The sequence below is a fragment of the Budorcas taxicolor genome, chromosome 10 (genome assembly GCF_023091745.1).
Source record: "Budorcas taxicolor isolate Tak-1 chromosome 10, Takin1.1, whole genome shotgun sequence".
Taxonomy (NCBI): Eukaryota; Metazoa; Chordata; class Mammalia; order Artiodactyla; family Bovidae; genus Budorcas; species Budorcas taxicolor.
In genome coordinates, this window is record NC_068919.1 from 43280639 (window position 1) to 43295768 (window position 15130).

Sequence of the window (15130 nt, forward strand, 5' to 3'; positions counted from 1 at the left end):
CCTTGCTAAAAGTCTTTGTATTAGCCTTGTTAGAAGAGCACCTATTATGTAGGAGGCATATAATTAAATGAATGAATGAATGAATTCACTGAAAATACTAAACAGTTTGTATGGTCCAATAAGAGGTATGGCCCATAGCAGAAATTCTAAGGATACTGTTCTTTGCGTGCTGTTATCAAGACCGCGAAGAAAGCAAGCGGTAACTATGTTTCTCAGTTGCTCTCTGCCTATTGTACAACTAGAAAGCTGACAATAAAGTTTATTTAAGCGTCGACGTGCCCCGACGTGGCCCCGCCTCCCCAGCCAGAGCCGCGATTGGTGGGCATTGTCCGGCGGCTGCCGTTCCTAAGCCACGATTGGCTAAGGCCGCCGTCATTTCGGAGCTCCCGGTGCCCGCCCGCCTTCTCGCCGCGTCACCCGTGTCTGCGCCTTCTGCTCCTCCTTGCCTTGCCTCGCCTCGCCTCTCCCGGCCGCATCCCGGGGGACCGGAGCGAGCAGCGGGGACCATGTTCCGACGCAAGTTGACGGCCCTTGACTACCACAACCCTGCCGGCTTCAACTGCAAAGGTGAGGCGGCGGCCCCGGGCCCGCAGCGCGTCCGTGACCGGCCGGCCGCCGCTTTCTCAGCGCCGGCTCCTGGGCTCTCCACCCGGACCGTCCGCGGCCTTGTCTCCCCGGCGCCTCTCTCCTCCCGGCCCCGAATACCTCTGCTTTCTCCCATCCTTCCTTCTCCGCTACCCACTCTTGCCTCGGCATCGCCGCTTTCTGCACTTGCTGAACTCCAGACACCACCCTCACAGCCCTCGCCCTCAGCACTCTAGAAGGAAAGTCTTCGCTTTTTAACTTAGCCCTTCAGCCCCGTGTTTCACGGGTGATTGGGCGATACCCTGAGCACCTGCTGGGGTCCACACAGTGCTGGAATTCGAAGAGAAAAACCGAGTAACTTGAAGACTCGTTCAGGGAACTAAGGAGGGGAGGGATTAGGAATAAGGGCAGTTAGAACCCATCCAGTAGTTTGAGCCCAAGACAAAAATGAAGTCCAAGACAGTGTTGGGGTGAGCGCGTGTATTAACGAGCTAATTACAGTGTGGGGATTGGGGGGGGGGGGGCGGGAGTTAATAGATGAGCGGGGCGGTTGAATTGTAAATACAAAGGTGTTTGGGATTTCACAGCTTGAAACTGTAGAAAGTATTAAGGTTGCTACCCACTGCTACTCACCCGTCGCCCACCGCTACTTATTTTCTTCCAGAATTCTTGGCCTGTGGTAGATTAAGTTTGAAAGGGATCAAGTAACACCTGGGATGTTAAGACCATTGTGTATTCTCAAGACTTGGGGAAGCCGGAATTTGAACTCAAGCTTGAACTTGAAAATTGAAGATGATTTCCAAGCAGGATGACAGTGTTTTGTCATCTCCTGTAGAAGCATGTCATCTTACAGAATCTTGTTTTTCTGCTTTGCCTTTTATTTAACAAAAAAGGTTCAGTAGGAATAGAGCTTAGATCTGGTTTTGAAACTTTGAGCCTCAACTTTTTCACTGGTAAAATGGGGATATTACTTACCTCAAAAGCATATGGAAGGATTAAATGAAACCACATGCACACTATTTCATGAATGTGTTTAATGTCCTTAATAGCAAATGACAGTGATAGTCGGTATCCTTGTTGTGATCGCCATTTAATTTCTTGTACTTTATTGTTGCTATTAATTTAACCTTGCACAGTCCATTCTCCCCCTTTTCCTCACAGGAACTGAAATAATAACTGACACTTAAGTAGCAAAATTGTGTGCCAGGCACTGTTTTTATTGTTATTTTATTAAATCTTTTATAACAAGCCTAGGAGGTAAGTCCCCATTTTGTAACTCAAGAATCTGAGGCACAGAAAATTTAGTTAATTAGCCCAGGTTCACACAACCACTAAATTTCTGGATCCAGAATTTGAATTTGGGCCAGAATATGAACAGAAGTTAATTCAAAGTCTGTACATTCAACTCCTACTTCAAGCAGCTCAAGTAATTTATGATTTTGCAGTTAAAAAAAAAATTCCACAAGACTATTTGTGGAGAAGGAAGTGTTTTACCTAGTGCTTCTCATGGGCTTCCCTTGTGGCTCAGCTGGGAAAGAATCTGCTTACAATGCGGGGAACCTTGGGTTCGATCCTTGGGTTGGGAAGATCTCCTGGAAAACGGAAAGGCTACCCCTTCCAGTATTCTGGCCTGGAGAATTCCATGGACTGTATAGTTCATGGGGTGGCAAAGAGTCAGACACGACTGAGCAGCTTTCACTTTCTTGTGATTTATATGGTGTTTTTATTACAGATGAAACAGAATTTAGAAACTTCATTGTTTGGCTTGAAGACCAGAAAATCAGACACTATAAAATTGAAGACAGAGGTAACTTAAGAAACATCCACAGCAGTGACTGGCCCAAGTTCTTTGAACAGGTAATGAATTAGAAAGTAAAATATACCAAGAGCTTGTCTATGAAGACAGCTTTTAAAATAATAATATAATTTTTCTTTTAAAATAATATAGCTGAATAAAACGGATGTTTTATTTGCAGGGCAGGAATAGAGATGCAGACTTAAAAAACACTGAATACAGCAGGGGAAAGAGAGGGTGGGACAGATTGGAAGATTAGGATTGACGTATATACACTGCCATGTGTAAAGTAGATACTGGGAAGTCAGTGTATATAGTGCAGGGAGCTCAACTCAGTGCTCTATGATGACCTAGATGGGTGATGAGTGGAATGGGGGGTTGGGTAGGAGGGAGGTCTAAGAGGGAGGAGATATACACACACATACACAGGCATAAGTACGTCATTGACAGCAGAAACTAACACAACATTGTAAAGCAATTATACTCCAAACATAATAATAATCAGTGTTAGAAAAGCTTGATTTCAGGGATGTAATTTTTTTTTTAAAGCATATTCTCTCTTCCTACCAAGCATTCAGTATTAGATAGAAATAGTATGGTGAACCATCAGGCATGAGGGTGGGGGCAGGGGTATAGGGGATAAAGAGTTTGATCTTCATCGAACTAGGGAGCTCTCACAGTTTTAGGTGATATGACTGGACTAGTGTTGCCACTCCTCAGCTTTCCCAACCAATCCCTGGCTTCTCGAAACTGTCAGCATTAAGGTAATGTATCTGGAGAGCAGGCCTTTATCCCCAGTACTTAGATGAGTGCCTGACATTCAACAGAAGGATCTGTTTCTTTCATGAAAATATATATTTATAAGTGTGTATTTGTATACATATATGTTATGAATATAAATGAGTGATTGATATGTCGGTATTCATTTCTGCATTTTCCCTATAGCAGAATTTATTCAAATCCTCTAGGGCCCTGTACCTGACTAGCAGGCTGCCCATTGAAAACAAGCTTTATAGACTATTAACTAATAAAAGTAATGGCACAGTTTGACACTCAAAAGAAATAGTGTAGTCCAAAAAACAAAGAGACTTCTTAATTAAACAGTGATGCATATTATATAAATAGTAAAAATGGCCAAAATAAGATTTTTTACATTACATTAAAAATGTAGCAGAAATAGTATTGTATTAAAATAAGACATTATTAACATGATTGTAAACTAAGGTTCTCTTGTGTTTGCTTATATTTAATATACACAGTTCTGCTTTGTTGTATACTATAGAAATAATACTTTTTAAAAAACGGTATTATCTTATTTTTGTGGGTGGAATAACTTTTTCATTGACCTAGTTTAATTTTAGTAACATTTTTGCAGAAAACAGTTTTTTCAAATTAGAATAAAAATTACATTTTATAGTGTCATTATATTAAACATTTGATCAGCTCTGTTACTTTGATGAGATCTTTTCCTTTAAGAATTTGAAAATGATGATGTATGGCAAAACCAATACATACTGTAAAGTAATAACCTCCAATTAAAATAAATAAATTTATATTTTAAAAAAAGAATTTGAAAATGATTTAATTTTTCATTGACTGGAGCAGAGTGTTTAGGTAGCTAACTTTCTCCTTTTGTGGACTAGGGAATTATATAAGTTACATACTATCTCTGTGACAATGAGTAAGTTTATTAACCTTTCTGTGGCTCTAGATTTTTATCAATAAATGGGGGTAACAGTGGTATCTTATCTCAGGAGTGGCATATTGTTAATGAAATATACCTTCAGCCTGTCACAGAGGTGCCTGGCCCATCGCAAGTGCTATATGTTTGTTGATATTCCTGCTTCTGCTACTAATACTGGTACCACTAGATCATTTTCCTTTACCCTTCAAAACTATATTTTGAAATTTTTGACAGACTTGTTAAGACTTTGAAATACATTATTAGAATTTTATATTTGCTTTTATCACATTTTACTTACTGGTCTACTTGTGTACAAGACGATACAGAGTTCCACATGTGGGAGGGTGTTGAAGAATAATGAACTTTCCAATGAAAAAGACCCCAAAATGACAGTAAAGTAGTATAACCTAAAGATAAATATATTGGAACTCTCTTTGGAATGATGATGTCATTGCTTAAAGCATATTTAGAACTTCTTTTGGAATTACTTTTAGATCAAGAGACATATTTTGAATATTGGCAGTTTTTTTATACTTTGAAGGTGGGGGTGGGTTTGCTTTTTGTATCATGACTAAATCTTGTGAATGAGGTGCCTTTTTTTTTTTTTATAAAAGCAGGTGAATAACATTTTTGGTTAGAAAATAAGTTATGGTTAAAAAGTGCTGATTCATTAGGTATCCGCCAAAGGATTTCCAGAAGGTTTGAGTTATAGCATTGTTGTGGGATTAGATTTTAAGCTCCTGAGAGACTTACTTTAAGGACATGCTCATTTGAATATATTGCTTCTGATGTTTATTCAAAACACTGGTGTGTCACATAGCTTACTCTGTTGGAAGCATTCCAAAATATGAAAGCTAAGGTTTAGATAATAATTGGGTTTTGTTTTTTGATACATATTTTTATTTAACTATTGTGTGTATTGAGACCTAGAATCATATGGTTTAGATTCAGGTCCCTGATTTCAGTTGTGTAACTGTCAGGAAGTGTTGACCTATAGGCTTTGGTTTTCTCATCTACAAAATGAAGTTACCGTAGATCAGTGATATCCTGTCTGCAATCTGCAAAAGTAAAACTTTCATAAACCATGATGGAAGTACTTAATTTTTTTCGTAAGTAGTATATGCTTAAATGGGTTATATAATTGCATCAAAGGTTTAGTAATATAAATGTTGCAAGAAATTCTTAAGAGATACAAACTCAGGTCTCTTAATTCTACCATGTTTTATTTTGTGACTTTATAGTAAGAATGAAGCAATTTTCTTTTTCCTTCACAGTATCTCAGAGATGTTAACTGTCCTTTCAAGATTCAAGATCGACAGGAAGCAATTGACTGGCTTCTTGGCTTAGCTGTTAGACTTGAGTATGGAGATAATGGTATGTTTTGTGGGGAATATATTGTTTTAGAGAGAAAGGGTGGGAAAGGGGGGTAAAAATGTAGGGAACTTGCCCGTTTGTCTTAGATTGTTTTACCTTTGATTCATTTTAAGTTTTGTACATCCTCATCTCACTTTGCAGTATCTGATTAAAATTTTACTTTTTGTTTGTAGTCATTCTGGATTTTCTTTTTTAGAATTTGAAGGTGATGTCCTCTCACGAAGTCACATCACTTCAGTGAATTTGCTGGCTTGGCACAGTCTGGACCTTAGCCTTCAAGTTCACTTTTTGCTACTGTCCCAGAATTGATAGGATTTCCAGTCTTGGTTGCAGCAGCCAGTTTCACTAGAGACTGAAATATACATCTAATGCAGATATGCACTATAAGCCAAAATATATTTATTATTCATGTTTAACATTATTTTATTACAGATACTGATGTCATTGGAAGATTTTGAATGTTAGTACTTACTGTGAAAATAGTTTTCCAATAAACCATTTTCTCTCATTAGGCCATTTCATTTTGAAAGGCCTGTTAACATCTAAATGTAAGATCTGATTATCTTATTTTATCTCCATCTTCTGCATTTATGTTGTTCTCTTTTTTGTGACTATCAGTTCCAGTCTTAATCATTTGCTTTTGAAGCCTTTTTAATGCCTTTTGTTGTTTAGTCTTTAAGTCATGTCTGACTCTTTGGGAATCCATGGACTGTAGCCCACCAGCCTCCTCTGTCCATGGAATTTCCTAGGCAAGAATCCTGGAGTAGGTTGCGAGAAATGCTCCAGGTTTGGTTTCAGCGTCTTTGGCCCGTCTTTTCTTCCCATCCGTCTTTTCCTTTGTCTGCTGTATCTTTCATTCTCCATCTCCACTGCTGTCACCCTAATTCTAGCTCTTGTCCCTTTCTCCTGAGATTATCATAACACCTTTCATAGTAGTCTCCCATCTGTGTCACCCTCTGTTTTCATCCACATGGCCCCCAGCAACCTAATTTTTTAAACATAAATGTTTTAGGATGCTACACTTTGTCTCCAAAGAATAGTTCCTTTTATGTGTTCACAAACACCATTGCTTTCCCATTTTCTACAAAAGGAATTCCAGGCTCCTTAGCATGATATTCAAAGCCTTTAAACTAGTATTCATATACTTGCCACCCCAGCCAAACTACAGTAATGCCGTTTCCTCTTTCCATCTCCTTTTTTCCCCCTTCTTTCTTTGCTTTCACTTTTCCCTTGGCTAATATGCCATTTCAGTCTATCTGTCCTTGTAAGATCCAGCTCAAATGCCAGCTAGCAGCAATGATACTTCCTTCTTAACTTTCGTAACTTTTACCTCAATACCTTTTTAGATCATTTTCACTTTCCATTTTGCTCGTCTTACTGGCCTCACTAAATTGTAAGCTGATACTCAGCCTTGTTTTCTACATGGTACCTCTGTTAATTTCCTGTTGCTGCTGTAACATATTGCCATGAACTCAGTGATTTAAAAGACAGTATCTTACAGTTTTGGAGGTCAGAAGTCCAACACCTGTATCAGGACTAAAGTCAGTTTGTCGACAGGGCTGGTTTGTTTTGGAGGCTCTAGGGGAGGATTCATTTCTTTGTCTTTTCCGTCTTCCGGAGGCTGCCTGCTTTCTGCTCCCTTTGTCTTCGAGTCTAGCAAGTTCTAATCTCTGTAATTCTGCTTTCATTGTCACCTCTTCTCTGACTCTGACCTTCCTGCCTCCCTCTTCTAAGGATGCTGTGATTTCATCGTGCCCACCTAGATAATCCAGTTTAACCCGCCACCCCCAGTTTCAAGGTCCTTATTTCAGTCACACCCACACAGTCCTTTTTGCCACGTAAGATACCATATTCATAACTTCTAGGGATTGCAGTATGGCCATCTTTTGTGGGGAGGGAGCAGTCATGATTCTCTCTGCCACAGTGCCTGATGTAGTTTCTTGTGTACAATAGATATGCTTATCAATTTTAATAAGTCCTTGGTAAGTGCAGTATATTAATGTAAGTACAGGTATTTCTCAGTGATAGCATGGTTTCTTTTAATGTGTAAAAAAGCTGTTTGTATCTGAAACACTGCCCCTTATCAGTAGGGGGCACTGTTGCTCTCTTATGGCTTTATGTTGGTGAGTTCATTCTTCTTGACTTTTAAGTTATTTAAAATTTTTATTTTTGATAAATTATGAATTTTTATTATTTATGCCATAATATTTTGTAAAGCCTTTAGCTTGCTTGTCAATTAAGGTGGTTAAAAGCTAACTTAAGTTCTTTTAACTTTTTTTGATAATTTAAAATTTATAGATATGTTGCAGGAATAATAAAAAGAATTATTACATGCTCAAATTCTGCAGGCATTATTAACATTTTAGTTCATTTGCCTTATCCTTTTCTGTGTATTCACATACTCCTAATTTTTTTCTAAACCATCTGACACTAAATTGTAGATGATTTCTCTTTTAAGCACTTAAATGCACATTTCCTAAAAGAAAAAGTCATTGTCTTACATAGCTGCAGTATGCTTATCATAATCAGGAGATTAACTTTGATTCTCTGCTGTTGTCTCTAGGTATTACTCACATTTCAGTGTTTGTCTCAGTAATGTTCTCTGCGGCAAAAACAAGCCAATAAAAACCTCCAGAGCAATCCTGGATTGTGTGTTTTGTTCATTCTCGTTCATCTCTTGTGTTCATTCTCCTACACTCTGGAACGATTTACTCAGTCTTTGTGCTTTAGGACAGTGACATTTATTTTGTAGAATGTCCTTCAGTTTGGGTGTGTCTGATGGTTCCTCGTGGTTGGGTTGAGAGTTTGTAGTTTTATTAAGAATAATACAAGTTATGTTGCATTCTTGTTAAGTACCTCATATTAGGATGCATGTGTTAGTGATATACCTAAATGTTAGTCATTTTGCTGATCACTTCGGTAAACTTTCTTCAGTGTAAAGTTACTGTTTTCCCCTTTGCAATAAATATGTATCTTATTTTTTTCTTTTTGACTGCACCTCACAGGATGCAAGACCTTGGTTCATCAAACCCCATGCCCTCTGCAGTGGAAGACCAGAGTCCTAGTCACTGAAATTCCTTAGATACATATCTTGGAAAAGAGATACTTTGAGATGATTTCTCTGTGCTTTTCCTCCTTAAACCTTAGCTTTAGTATCCATTTGATGATTCTGGCCTGAGTCAATTATTATTATTGATTATGATGGCCAGAAAGTGTTTTTCTAATTCCATCATTCTTCTACATTTTTTTTGGCTTTCCACTGACAGGCCTTTAAGAGCAGTTTCCTTCTTACCAATGTGTGTTTTTATTCAAATCAGTGTAGATATGTGAATTCTTATTTTACTCAGTGGGTTTTAATCCTTATTTGTCATCGTGTATTTAAATGTTTGTTCCAGATTTGGCTAGTGGGGACTCCTTTCAGCTAATTTCTATGACTTAAATTTTAATGCTTTTATTTTCCCTTTTTTTTTTTTAAGCAAATCATAAAAGCACTATAGCCAAAGATGTCTTTGGGGGCATTAAATTTAGTGAATTACTATTAAATATTTTTATTTGTAAAATCTTAAAATATTATTTTTCAAGTAAAGCTAATAAAATCTATTTTTAGAATTCTGCATTTTAAGACTCAAAAGTTTAGCTTTGTGTATCATGGTGTATTTGAAGTGCTATTTTTTCTAAAAAGCAAAGTTTTTGATTCTGTATACAGCATTCAAAAGAAATTTTGGTAAGAAACTTCTTAGTGAGTTTGTATTTAACCTCATGTGACCTATATTTACCCACTTCCCATTCTTCTACCCCTCCGAAGTTTCAGAGGAAGCTGAAAAGCAAACTTTCTCTCTCAAAATTTAGATACTTTAAGAAACATTAATGAAAAGGTATTTGTGTTGGATAATCATTTTAGTTTAATTAAAAAAATAAACTCGCATTGTCTTGTAGAGTTTTTTAATAGCAAAAAGTAATTTTGAATGGATGAGTTGTCTATGCTTACAACCAATTTAGCTTAGTTAAATTCAATAAATAAGCAGTGTTTATCTTACCTTAAGTTGAAGTCCTACAAATTGTATTTTTGCCTATCTTTACAGCTGAAAAATACAACAAGGACTTGGTACCTGATAATACAAAAAATGCTGACAATGCAGCTAAAAATGCAGAGCCATTGATCAATTTGGATGGTAAGTTTATAAATGCATAAAAATTATCAACATTTTTGGTTTCTTAAATGTTTTTTACGTCTAGAATGAAGTTTGGGTTTACTTGGTTTTAGTAGATTAAGAATGTTTCATGCAGACAGACATTTGTGTTCATATTTTTTATTCTTTATGCTGTTTTTTATTGTTGTGACAGTGTCCTTTCTCCCTTATATAGTTGAATACCTGAAATTTAAAATGCTTTTCTTTCATCTGTCCGTAGTAACTTGGGCATTTGATTTGTATTTAATCATAGTGGTAATTGCTTTCCTAGGTGTAGAAAATATTAAATCTAATGACTATGAAACAGGTGTTAAATTTTTTCATTTTTGTAAGTCCCAGATGTCTTTAGTTCTTTCTCCTTTTAAAAGTATGATGATTCTAATTACTTAAGTTATGTTAAATATTCTTTTGCTGACTGATGTTAACTTGTTATTTATGAGTTACTCTTATGAATTAATAAGCTACTTGGACACTCTAGGGCTGCTGCTCAGAGAAAAGGTTTTGGGAAAACTGTCCTTTGAAGGGAAATCTGTGTGTTAAAATTAATAGCTTTGTGAGAAAAGTTAATTAAAAGTGAAACATAAATGGGCCTTGCAGAGAAAGTTACAGGACAAACCTCATGTAAGTTAGTCATTTATTGGGTTGTTCACTTTGGTTAATTAGTAGGAAAACCATTGATCTCATCAATTTACCTAATGATGATGCCCCATACTACTTTTGTCAGCATTAATTTTAGAAATTGAGATTTTTTTTTGTTATATATGCTTACATTTATGTCTGTAATTACATGCTTACAGAGCTATAAGTTTCCATTTTTAATCTTTTATAGTAAATAATCCTGATTTTAAGGCTGGTGTAATGGCTTTGGCTAACCTTCTTCAGATTCAGCGTCATGATGATTACCTGGTAATGCTGAAGGTCAGATTCATATTTTTGATTCATACATGTAACAATTTTAAAAACTCATTTTCTAAGTAATTATATATTTGTATATAATTTTTAAAATTGTCATTTTCTAAAAATAATTGTTTGATATTTAAATCTGTGGTTGAATGAGTAAAATGTGGAGGAATGTAGGACATAAACCAGATTTAATTAGTTCATTGGTTTTATATTATCTAACAACCAATATCAAAGTATTTACTGTGTACCTGCCTCTGTGCTAAATCTTTTGCAAAGATGATCTCATGCAGTCTTCCCAACAGTCCTAGAGGTAGTTAACTGGTATCTTTTTAAAAATATGTATATGAAGAAACAGACTGAATGATAATAGATAAATAATGTTCAAGCTGACACAGAAAATGATAGTCAGGATTTAAACTAGACACTTGACCTTAAGCTAGACACTCGGTCCAGTCTTCCTCCTATCATCCCACCTCTTTTTAATTAGTCCTTCTAAAGATTCATGGTCTATAATTCATTAAGATCATGGAAAATGCCAAACTAGTAAATGGTGCATTTGGTCAAAAATATATACCCCCAACTCTCTTTGAGGAATGAATGTTTCTGTCCTCCAAGCCCCCCATGCTAGATAGGCCATTCAGTTCAATCCTTCCATCAGGGAATCTGATGGTCTGAAAGATGTCTTATTTCTGAGAGGAAAAATCTACTCTTGCTTCAGACGATTCATGTTGAGTAACTATGATAGTCTTGTCGGGGAGGGACAGGGGAGTGGTCCTTAGGATACCAGATTTGGAAGTTATTTTAGAAGTTATTATTGATTTTTATGAGAAATTAAAGAGCTTTAAATTACTTTAGGCTACTTTGCAGGAAATTAATCTCACTCTCCCCACAAGAGATTAAGCCATAATTTATTCTCCGTTTTAGAATTATATTAAGTGACAGTTGTAAGAAGGGGAAGACTATTCTCTTCCTAGATTAGTATAATTCTGCTGAATCTGAATGTTAACTTTGATTGTCTCAACTCCAATTGGATGCCAAGAGACAAAAGTTGTTTTTAGTGAAATTTAGCTCTTTCAAAGGCTTGTTCCTTTCTTGGGCAATTACAGAAATTATTTTGGGATGGTTCTACAGTGGTTGTGTCAGCCTTAATCATAAACAGAGAGAGAGGAAAATACTGTATTTGGGATGCTAAAGTATAAGTCAGTTACAATCAAAAACTATAAAATTCTAATCCTAACTGCATGTTTATTCTTTTGAGTTAATTGAAGCAAACAATACATGACAATTTGGACATCTTCATAGGTTTGCTAGATGTGAGAATCAGTACATTAACTGTTTAGCAACTGGACTATGTAATATATTTGCAGTGACTGTTAGATTGGTTTAGTTATTTTTCAAATGTATTTTTCCAGGTTTTTGTTATTAAAAATAATATTTCACACTTTCATACTTATTTTGGGGTTTTCACTATCATTCACTAAAATTCCTTCAAATCTTTGTGTGTGTGCAAGTACATGCATGCGCTCATGTCTGCAGTGATAAAATGTGTTGATAATGAAAAAATCAATGTCTATGAATAATATGAAAAAATTTTACTATAATGAAGAACCCAAGGACAGTATTATACACTACTCTGTGTCAAAGATTATGTGTGTAACACACGCATGTGCATATATCCCTGGTGAGCTTGTAATTTGATAAGAGACTTTGTGAGTATGTAGAAGGATCTGGTAGCAATGATTGTTTTCTGAAACGATGACTGAGGCTTGGATAGAAAGGAGACCTACTTTTTCACCGTGTATCCTTCTTTATTAAAATTTTTTACCACACACAAATTACTTAAAAAATGTAATTGTTATGAACATCATTCCACATTATTAAATGTTAAAAGTGAAAACTTTCATTACAGTAGCTGTTTTATTTAACTTGCTGGCAGTTTGGTACTGAATTAGGTATTTCTAATTTCATCATATTGAGCATCCTTATTCTATATATTTAGAGAAGAAAAGATAACAGCCAATAAAAAGTAAAAATAATATTTTGGGGAATTTTTAGGCAATTCGCATTTTGGTCCAGGAGCGCCTGACACAAGATGCAGTTGCTAAAGCAAATCAAACAAAAGAGGTACGTTGTTTTTTTTTTAATCTAAATAAATTCTAAATTATTACTGAACGTTTTTTTTGGAGTTTGAACTTTGCTTGACAATGCTTGAGATAGTCTGTGTTAGAACTGCGCAGAGAAAGTACTTCAGCAGGGTTGAATTTGATTCTTAAGCAAATTGTACCCGGTCAAATTTGAGTGAAAGGTGAACTTCACATTTATCTCACTTCATTACTTTTAAGAAGCTGCCAGTAGCACATTTACATCCTACCAGTAGAAAACCACTGTGTGTGCTCAGTTAATTTAAAAGAACTTACCCTTGTGAAATTTACTGGGTTATTTTGACTAACTACTAGAAAACAGGACACATCTCCTGTTTGTTACTCATTAGTTTTCCTTTTCTGCATCACCCTTTTGTTTCTCAGAGAAATCTCATTTCCTACCATAAACCATGATAAAGTAACTTGTTCCTAATTTTAGGGTAGTTTCCAATGGATTTTACCAAAAATCCAAATGTCCCTAAAGTCTTCTTGAGTATGGGTCAGTGTAGACAGTGTCCTCGGGTTAGCAGCTGCAGATATCTGATAATGCCCTTTCCTGCTACATAGATGAATGTCTTGGTTACAGTCTATATTCTGAACCCTGGTCCTTCGGTCATGCCTCCCTCACCCTCTAATTCCCCAGTGTCTGTTGTCCTCTGACCTCATCTTTATCAAAGCCCGGTAGTTTTGAAAGGTTATTAATGCCAGGGCAGGGTAGTGCCCCTCTGAAAGGCACTCAGTTTCTTTTAAAGGTTTTTATTGGCTTATTAATTATGTATGAATCAGGCCACTGGAAACTAAAGATCAGCTTATTTCACCCCCACTGCAGAACAAACAGTAAGTAAGTTATTTTGGCATAATAAAATCATTCATCATCATTCAGCAAAACTATGCCTTTGGTTTGGAAGGCAGTGCAGATAAGGCCATAACCAAATAATCTTTGCTCTTATTTGCCAAGTAAAATTCAGTTTATTTTCAGTGTTCCAAATAAATCTAACTTCAGTGTCATCTCAGAAGATACTGTGCTACAGTAATAACAGTGGAAGAGTTCTATAGTTTCTTGTTTGCACTCATTCATTACACCGGATTTGGGGCATGAAGTGAGAAGTGACAGTTTAGCATTTGTAACAATGAAAGTATTGACTTTAACTGGTAATGATTTTATACAGTATATAATAAGCAGAAAACCTAAACCGCCTTCCTTATTTTTGATAGTTATTGTGAACTTTATATGGTTTGGCATCATACCAAAGATGGTGATTATGATACAGGTGCTGACTGGTTAACTAAATGGTTTAGATTCTGTTCATTTTCCTAGACCATTTCAAAGTAACTTTTAAATAACATATAATCTGATAAATGTCATAACCAGAAAAAGGTTATGTGTATTTTAGATTTGTACAGTTCATAAAGACAATATGTTCAAACAAAGTCGAGGAAGCTCATGAACAGAAGTGATCCTGTTGGTTCTGTACACTGGCTGCTCACTGTCACTAAAGGGGGATAAGAGCAGCCCTGTTCAGCCTTTGCTGCATAGCTGTAATGGTAGCACTGCTGCAGAAAGGAGCTATGCTTTTATATTGCCTGGTTTTAAAGGATTGGATTGTGTTATGAAACTAGCTTCTTACTACATGGAAAAAAGCCTTTTTTGGGTGGGTTTTTTTTTTTTTGGTAGTAGGAAAAAAGTCACTCAGCAAAAGGCATATTTAAAGAGAAAATTCTCAGGCACCTTGCCACTGCAGCTAAAAGGGCTAAAATAACAGGCTAGCTAGCTGCTTTTCAGTTTGAGGTAAGAAAATAGAAATGTATAACTAACTATATATAGTCTGATTTTTATCCTGTTTCCTTAAGGGCTTGCCTGTTGCCTTAGACAAGCATATTCTTGGTTTTGACACGGGGGGTAAGTGATTTTTAATTCAAACTTTTTAGAGACTTGGTGATTATTTGGGGGAAGTAAGTGAATAAATGCAAAAGTTACTGATTAATCCAGTGTTTCTTATGAAACAGATGCAGTTCTTAATGAAGCTGCTCAAATTCTGAGATTGCTGCACATAGAAGAGCTCAGAGAGCTACAGACAAAAATTAATGAAGCCATAGTAGCCGTTCAGGCGATTATTGCTGACCCAAAGACAGACCACAGACTGGGGAAAGTTGGAAGATGAACAGTTTAGGATTTCAGCTTCTCACCTACTTAGTACAACTGGGAACCATGTAAGCTTTGGCATGTGTTTGGAAGTGTCATGTTTTCAAGGGAAGAATCCCAGAAAATTGACTCTGTTCTAGAGATTTACCATCATTGCTTTTTCTTTAATAAAGTTGGGAAGGCCATTTTTTTTTTTTCTGACTGTGTGTTGTTTTATGTATCTGTAAAAGTAATCTGCTTTTAAGTTCCTGCCACCCCCCCCCCGCCCCCAACTTCATTATAGACAACACAAATCCTTAAGTCATAGGAAAACTT

The 15130-nt window shown here is 36.3% G+C and overlaps 1 protein-coding gene across 1 annotated transcript; it reads left to right on the plus strand.

Annotated features, from left to right (window-relative positions):
• The first annotated feature begins 418 nt into the window (after nt 1-418).
• Nucleotides 419-15000, plus strand: RTRAF (RNA transcription, translation and transport factor). Its single transcript, XM_052646858.1, has 8 exons — nt 419-567; nt 2318-2442; nt 5339-5438; nt 9521-9610; nt 10458-10546; nt 12587-12655; nt 14524-14572; nt 14680-15000. The coding sequence occupies exons 1-8, from the start codon at nt 507-509 to the stop codon at nt 14832-14834; spliced, it is 738 nt and encodes a 245-aa protein (XP_052502818.1). The 5' UTR covers nt 419-506; the 3' UTR covers nt 14835-15000.
• Nucleotides 15001-15130: the final 130 nt, after the last annotated feature.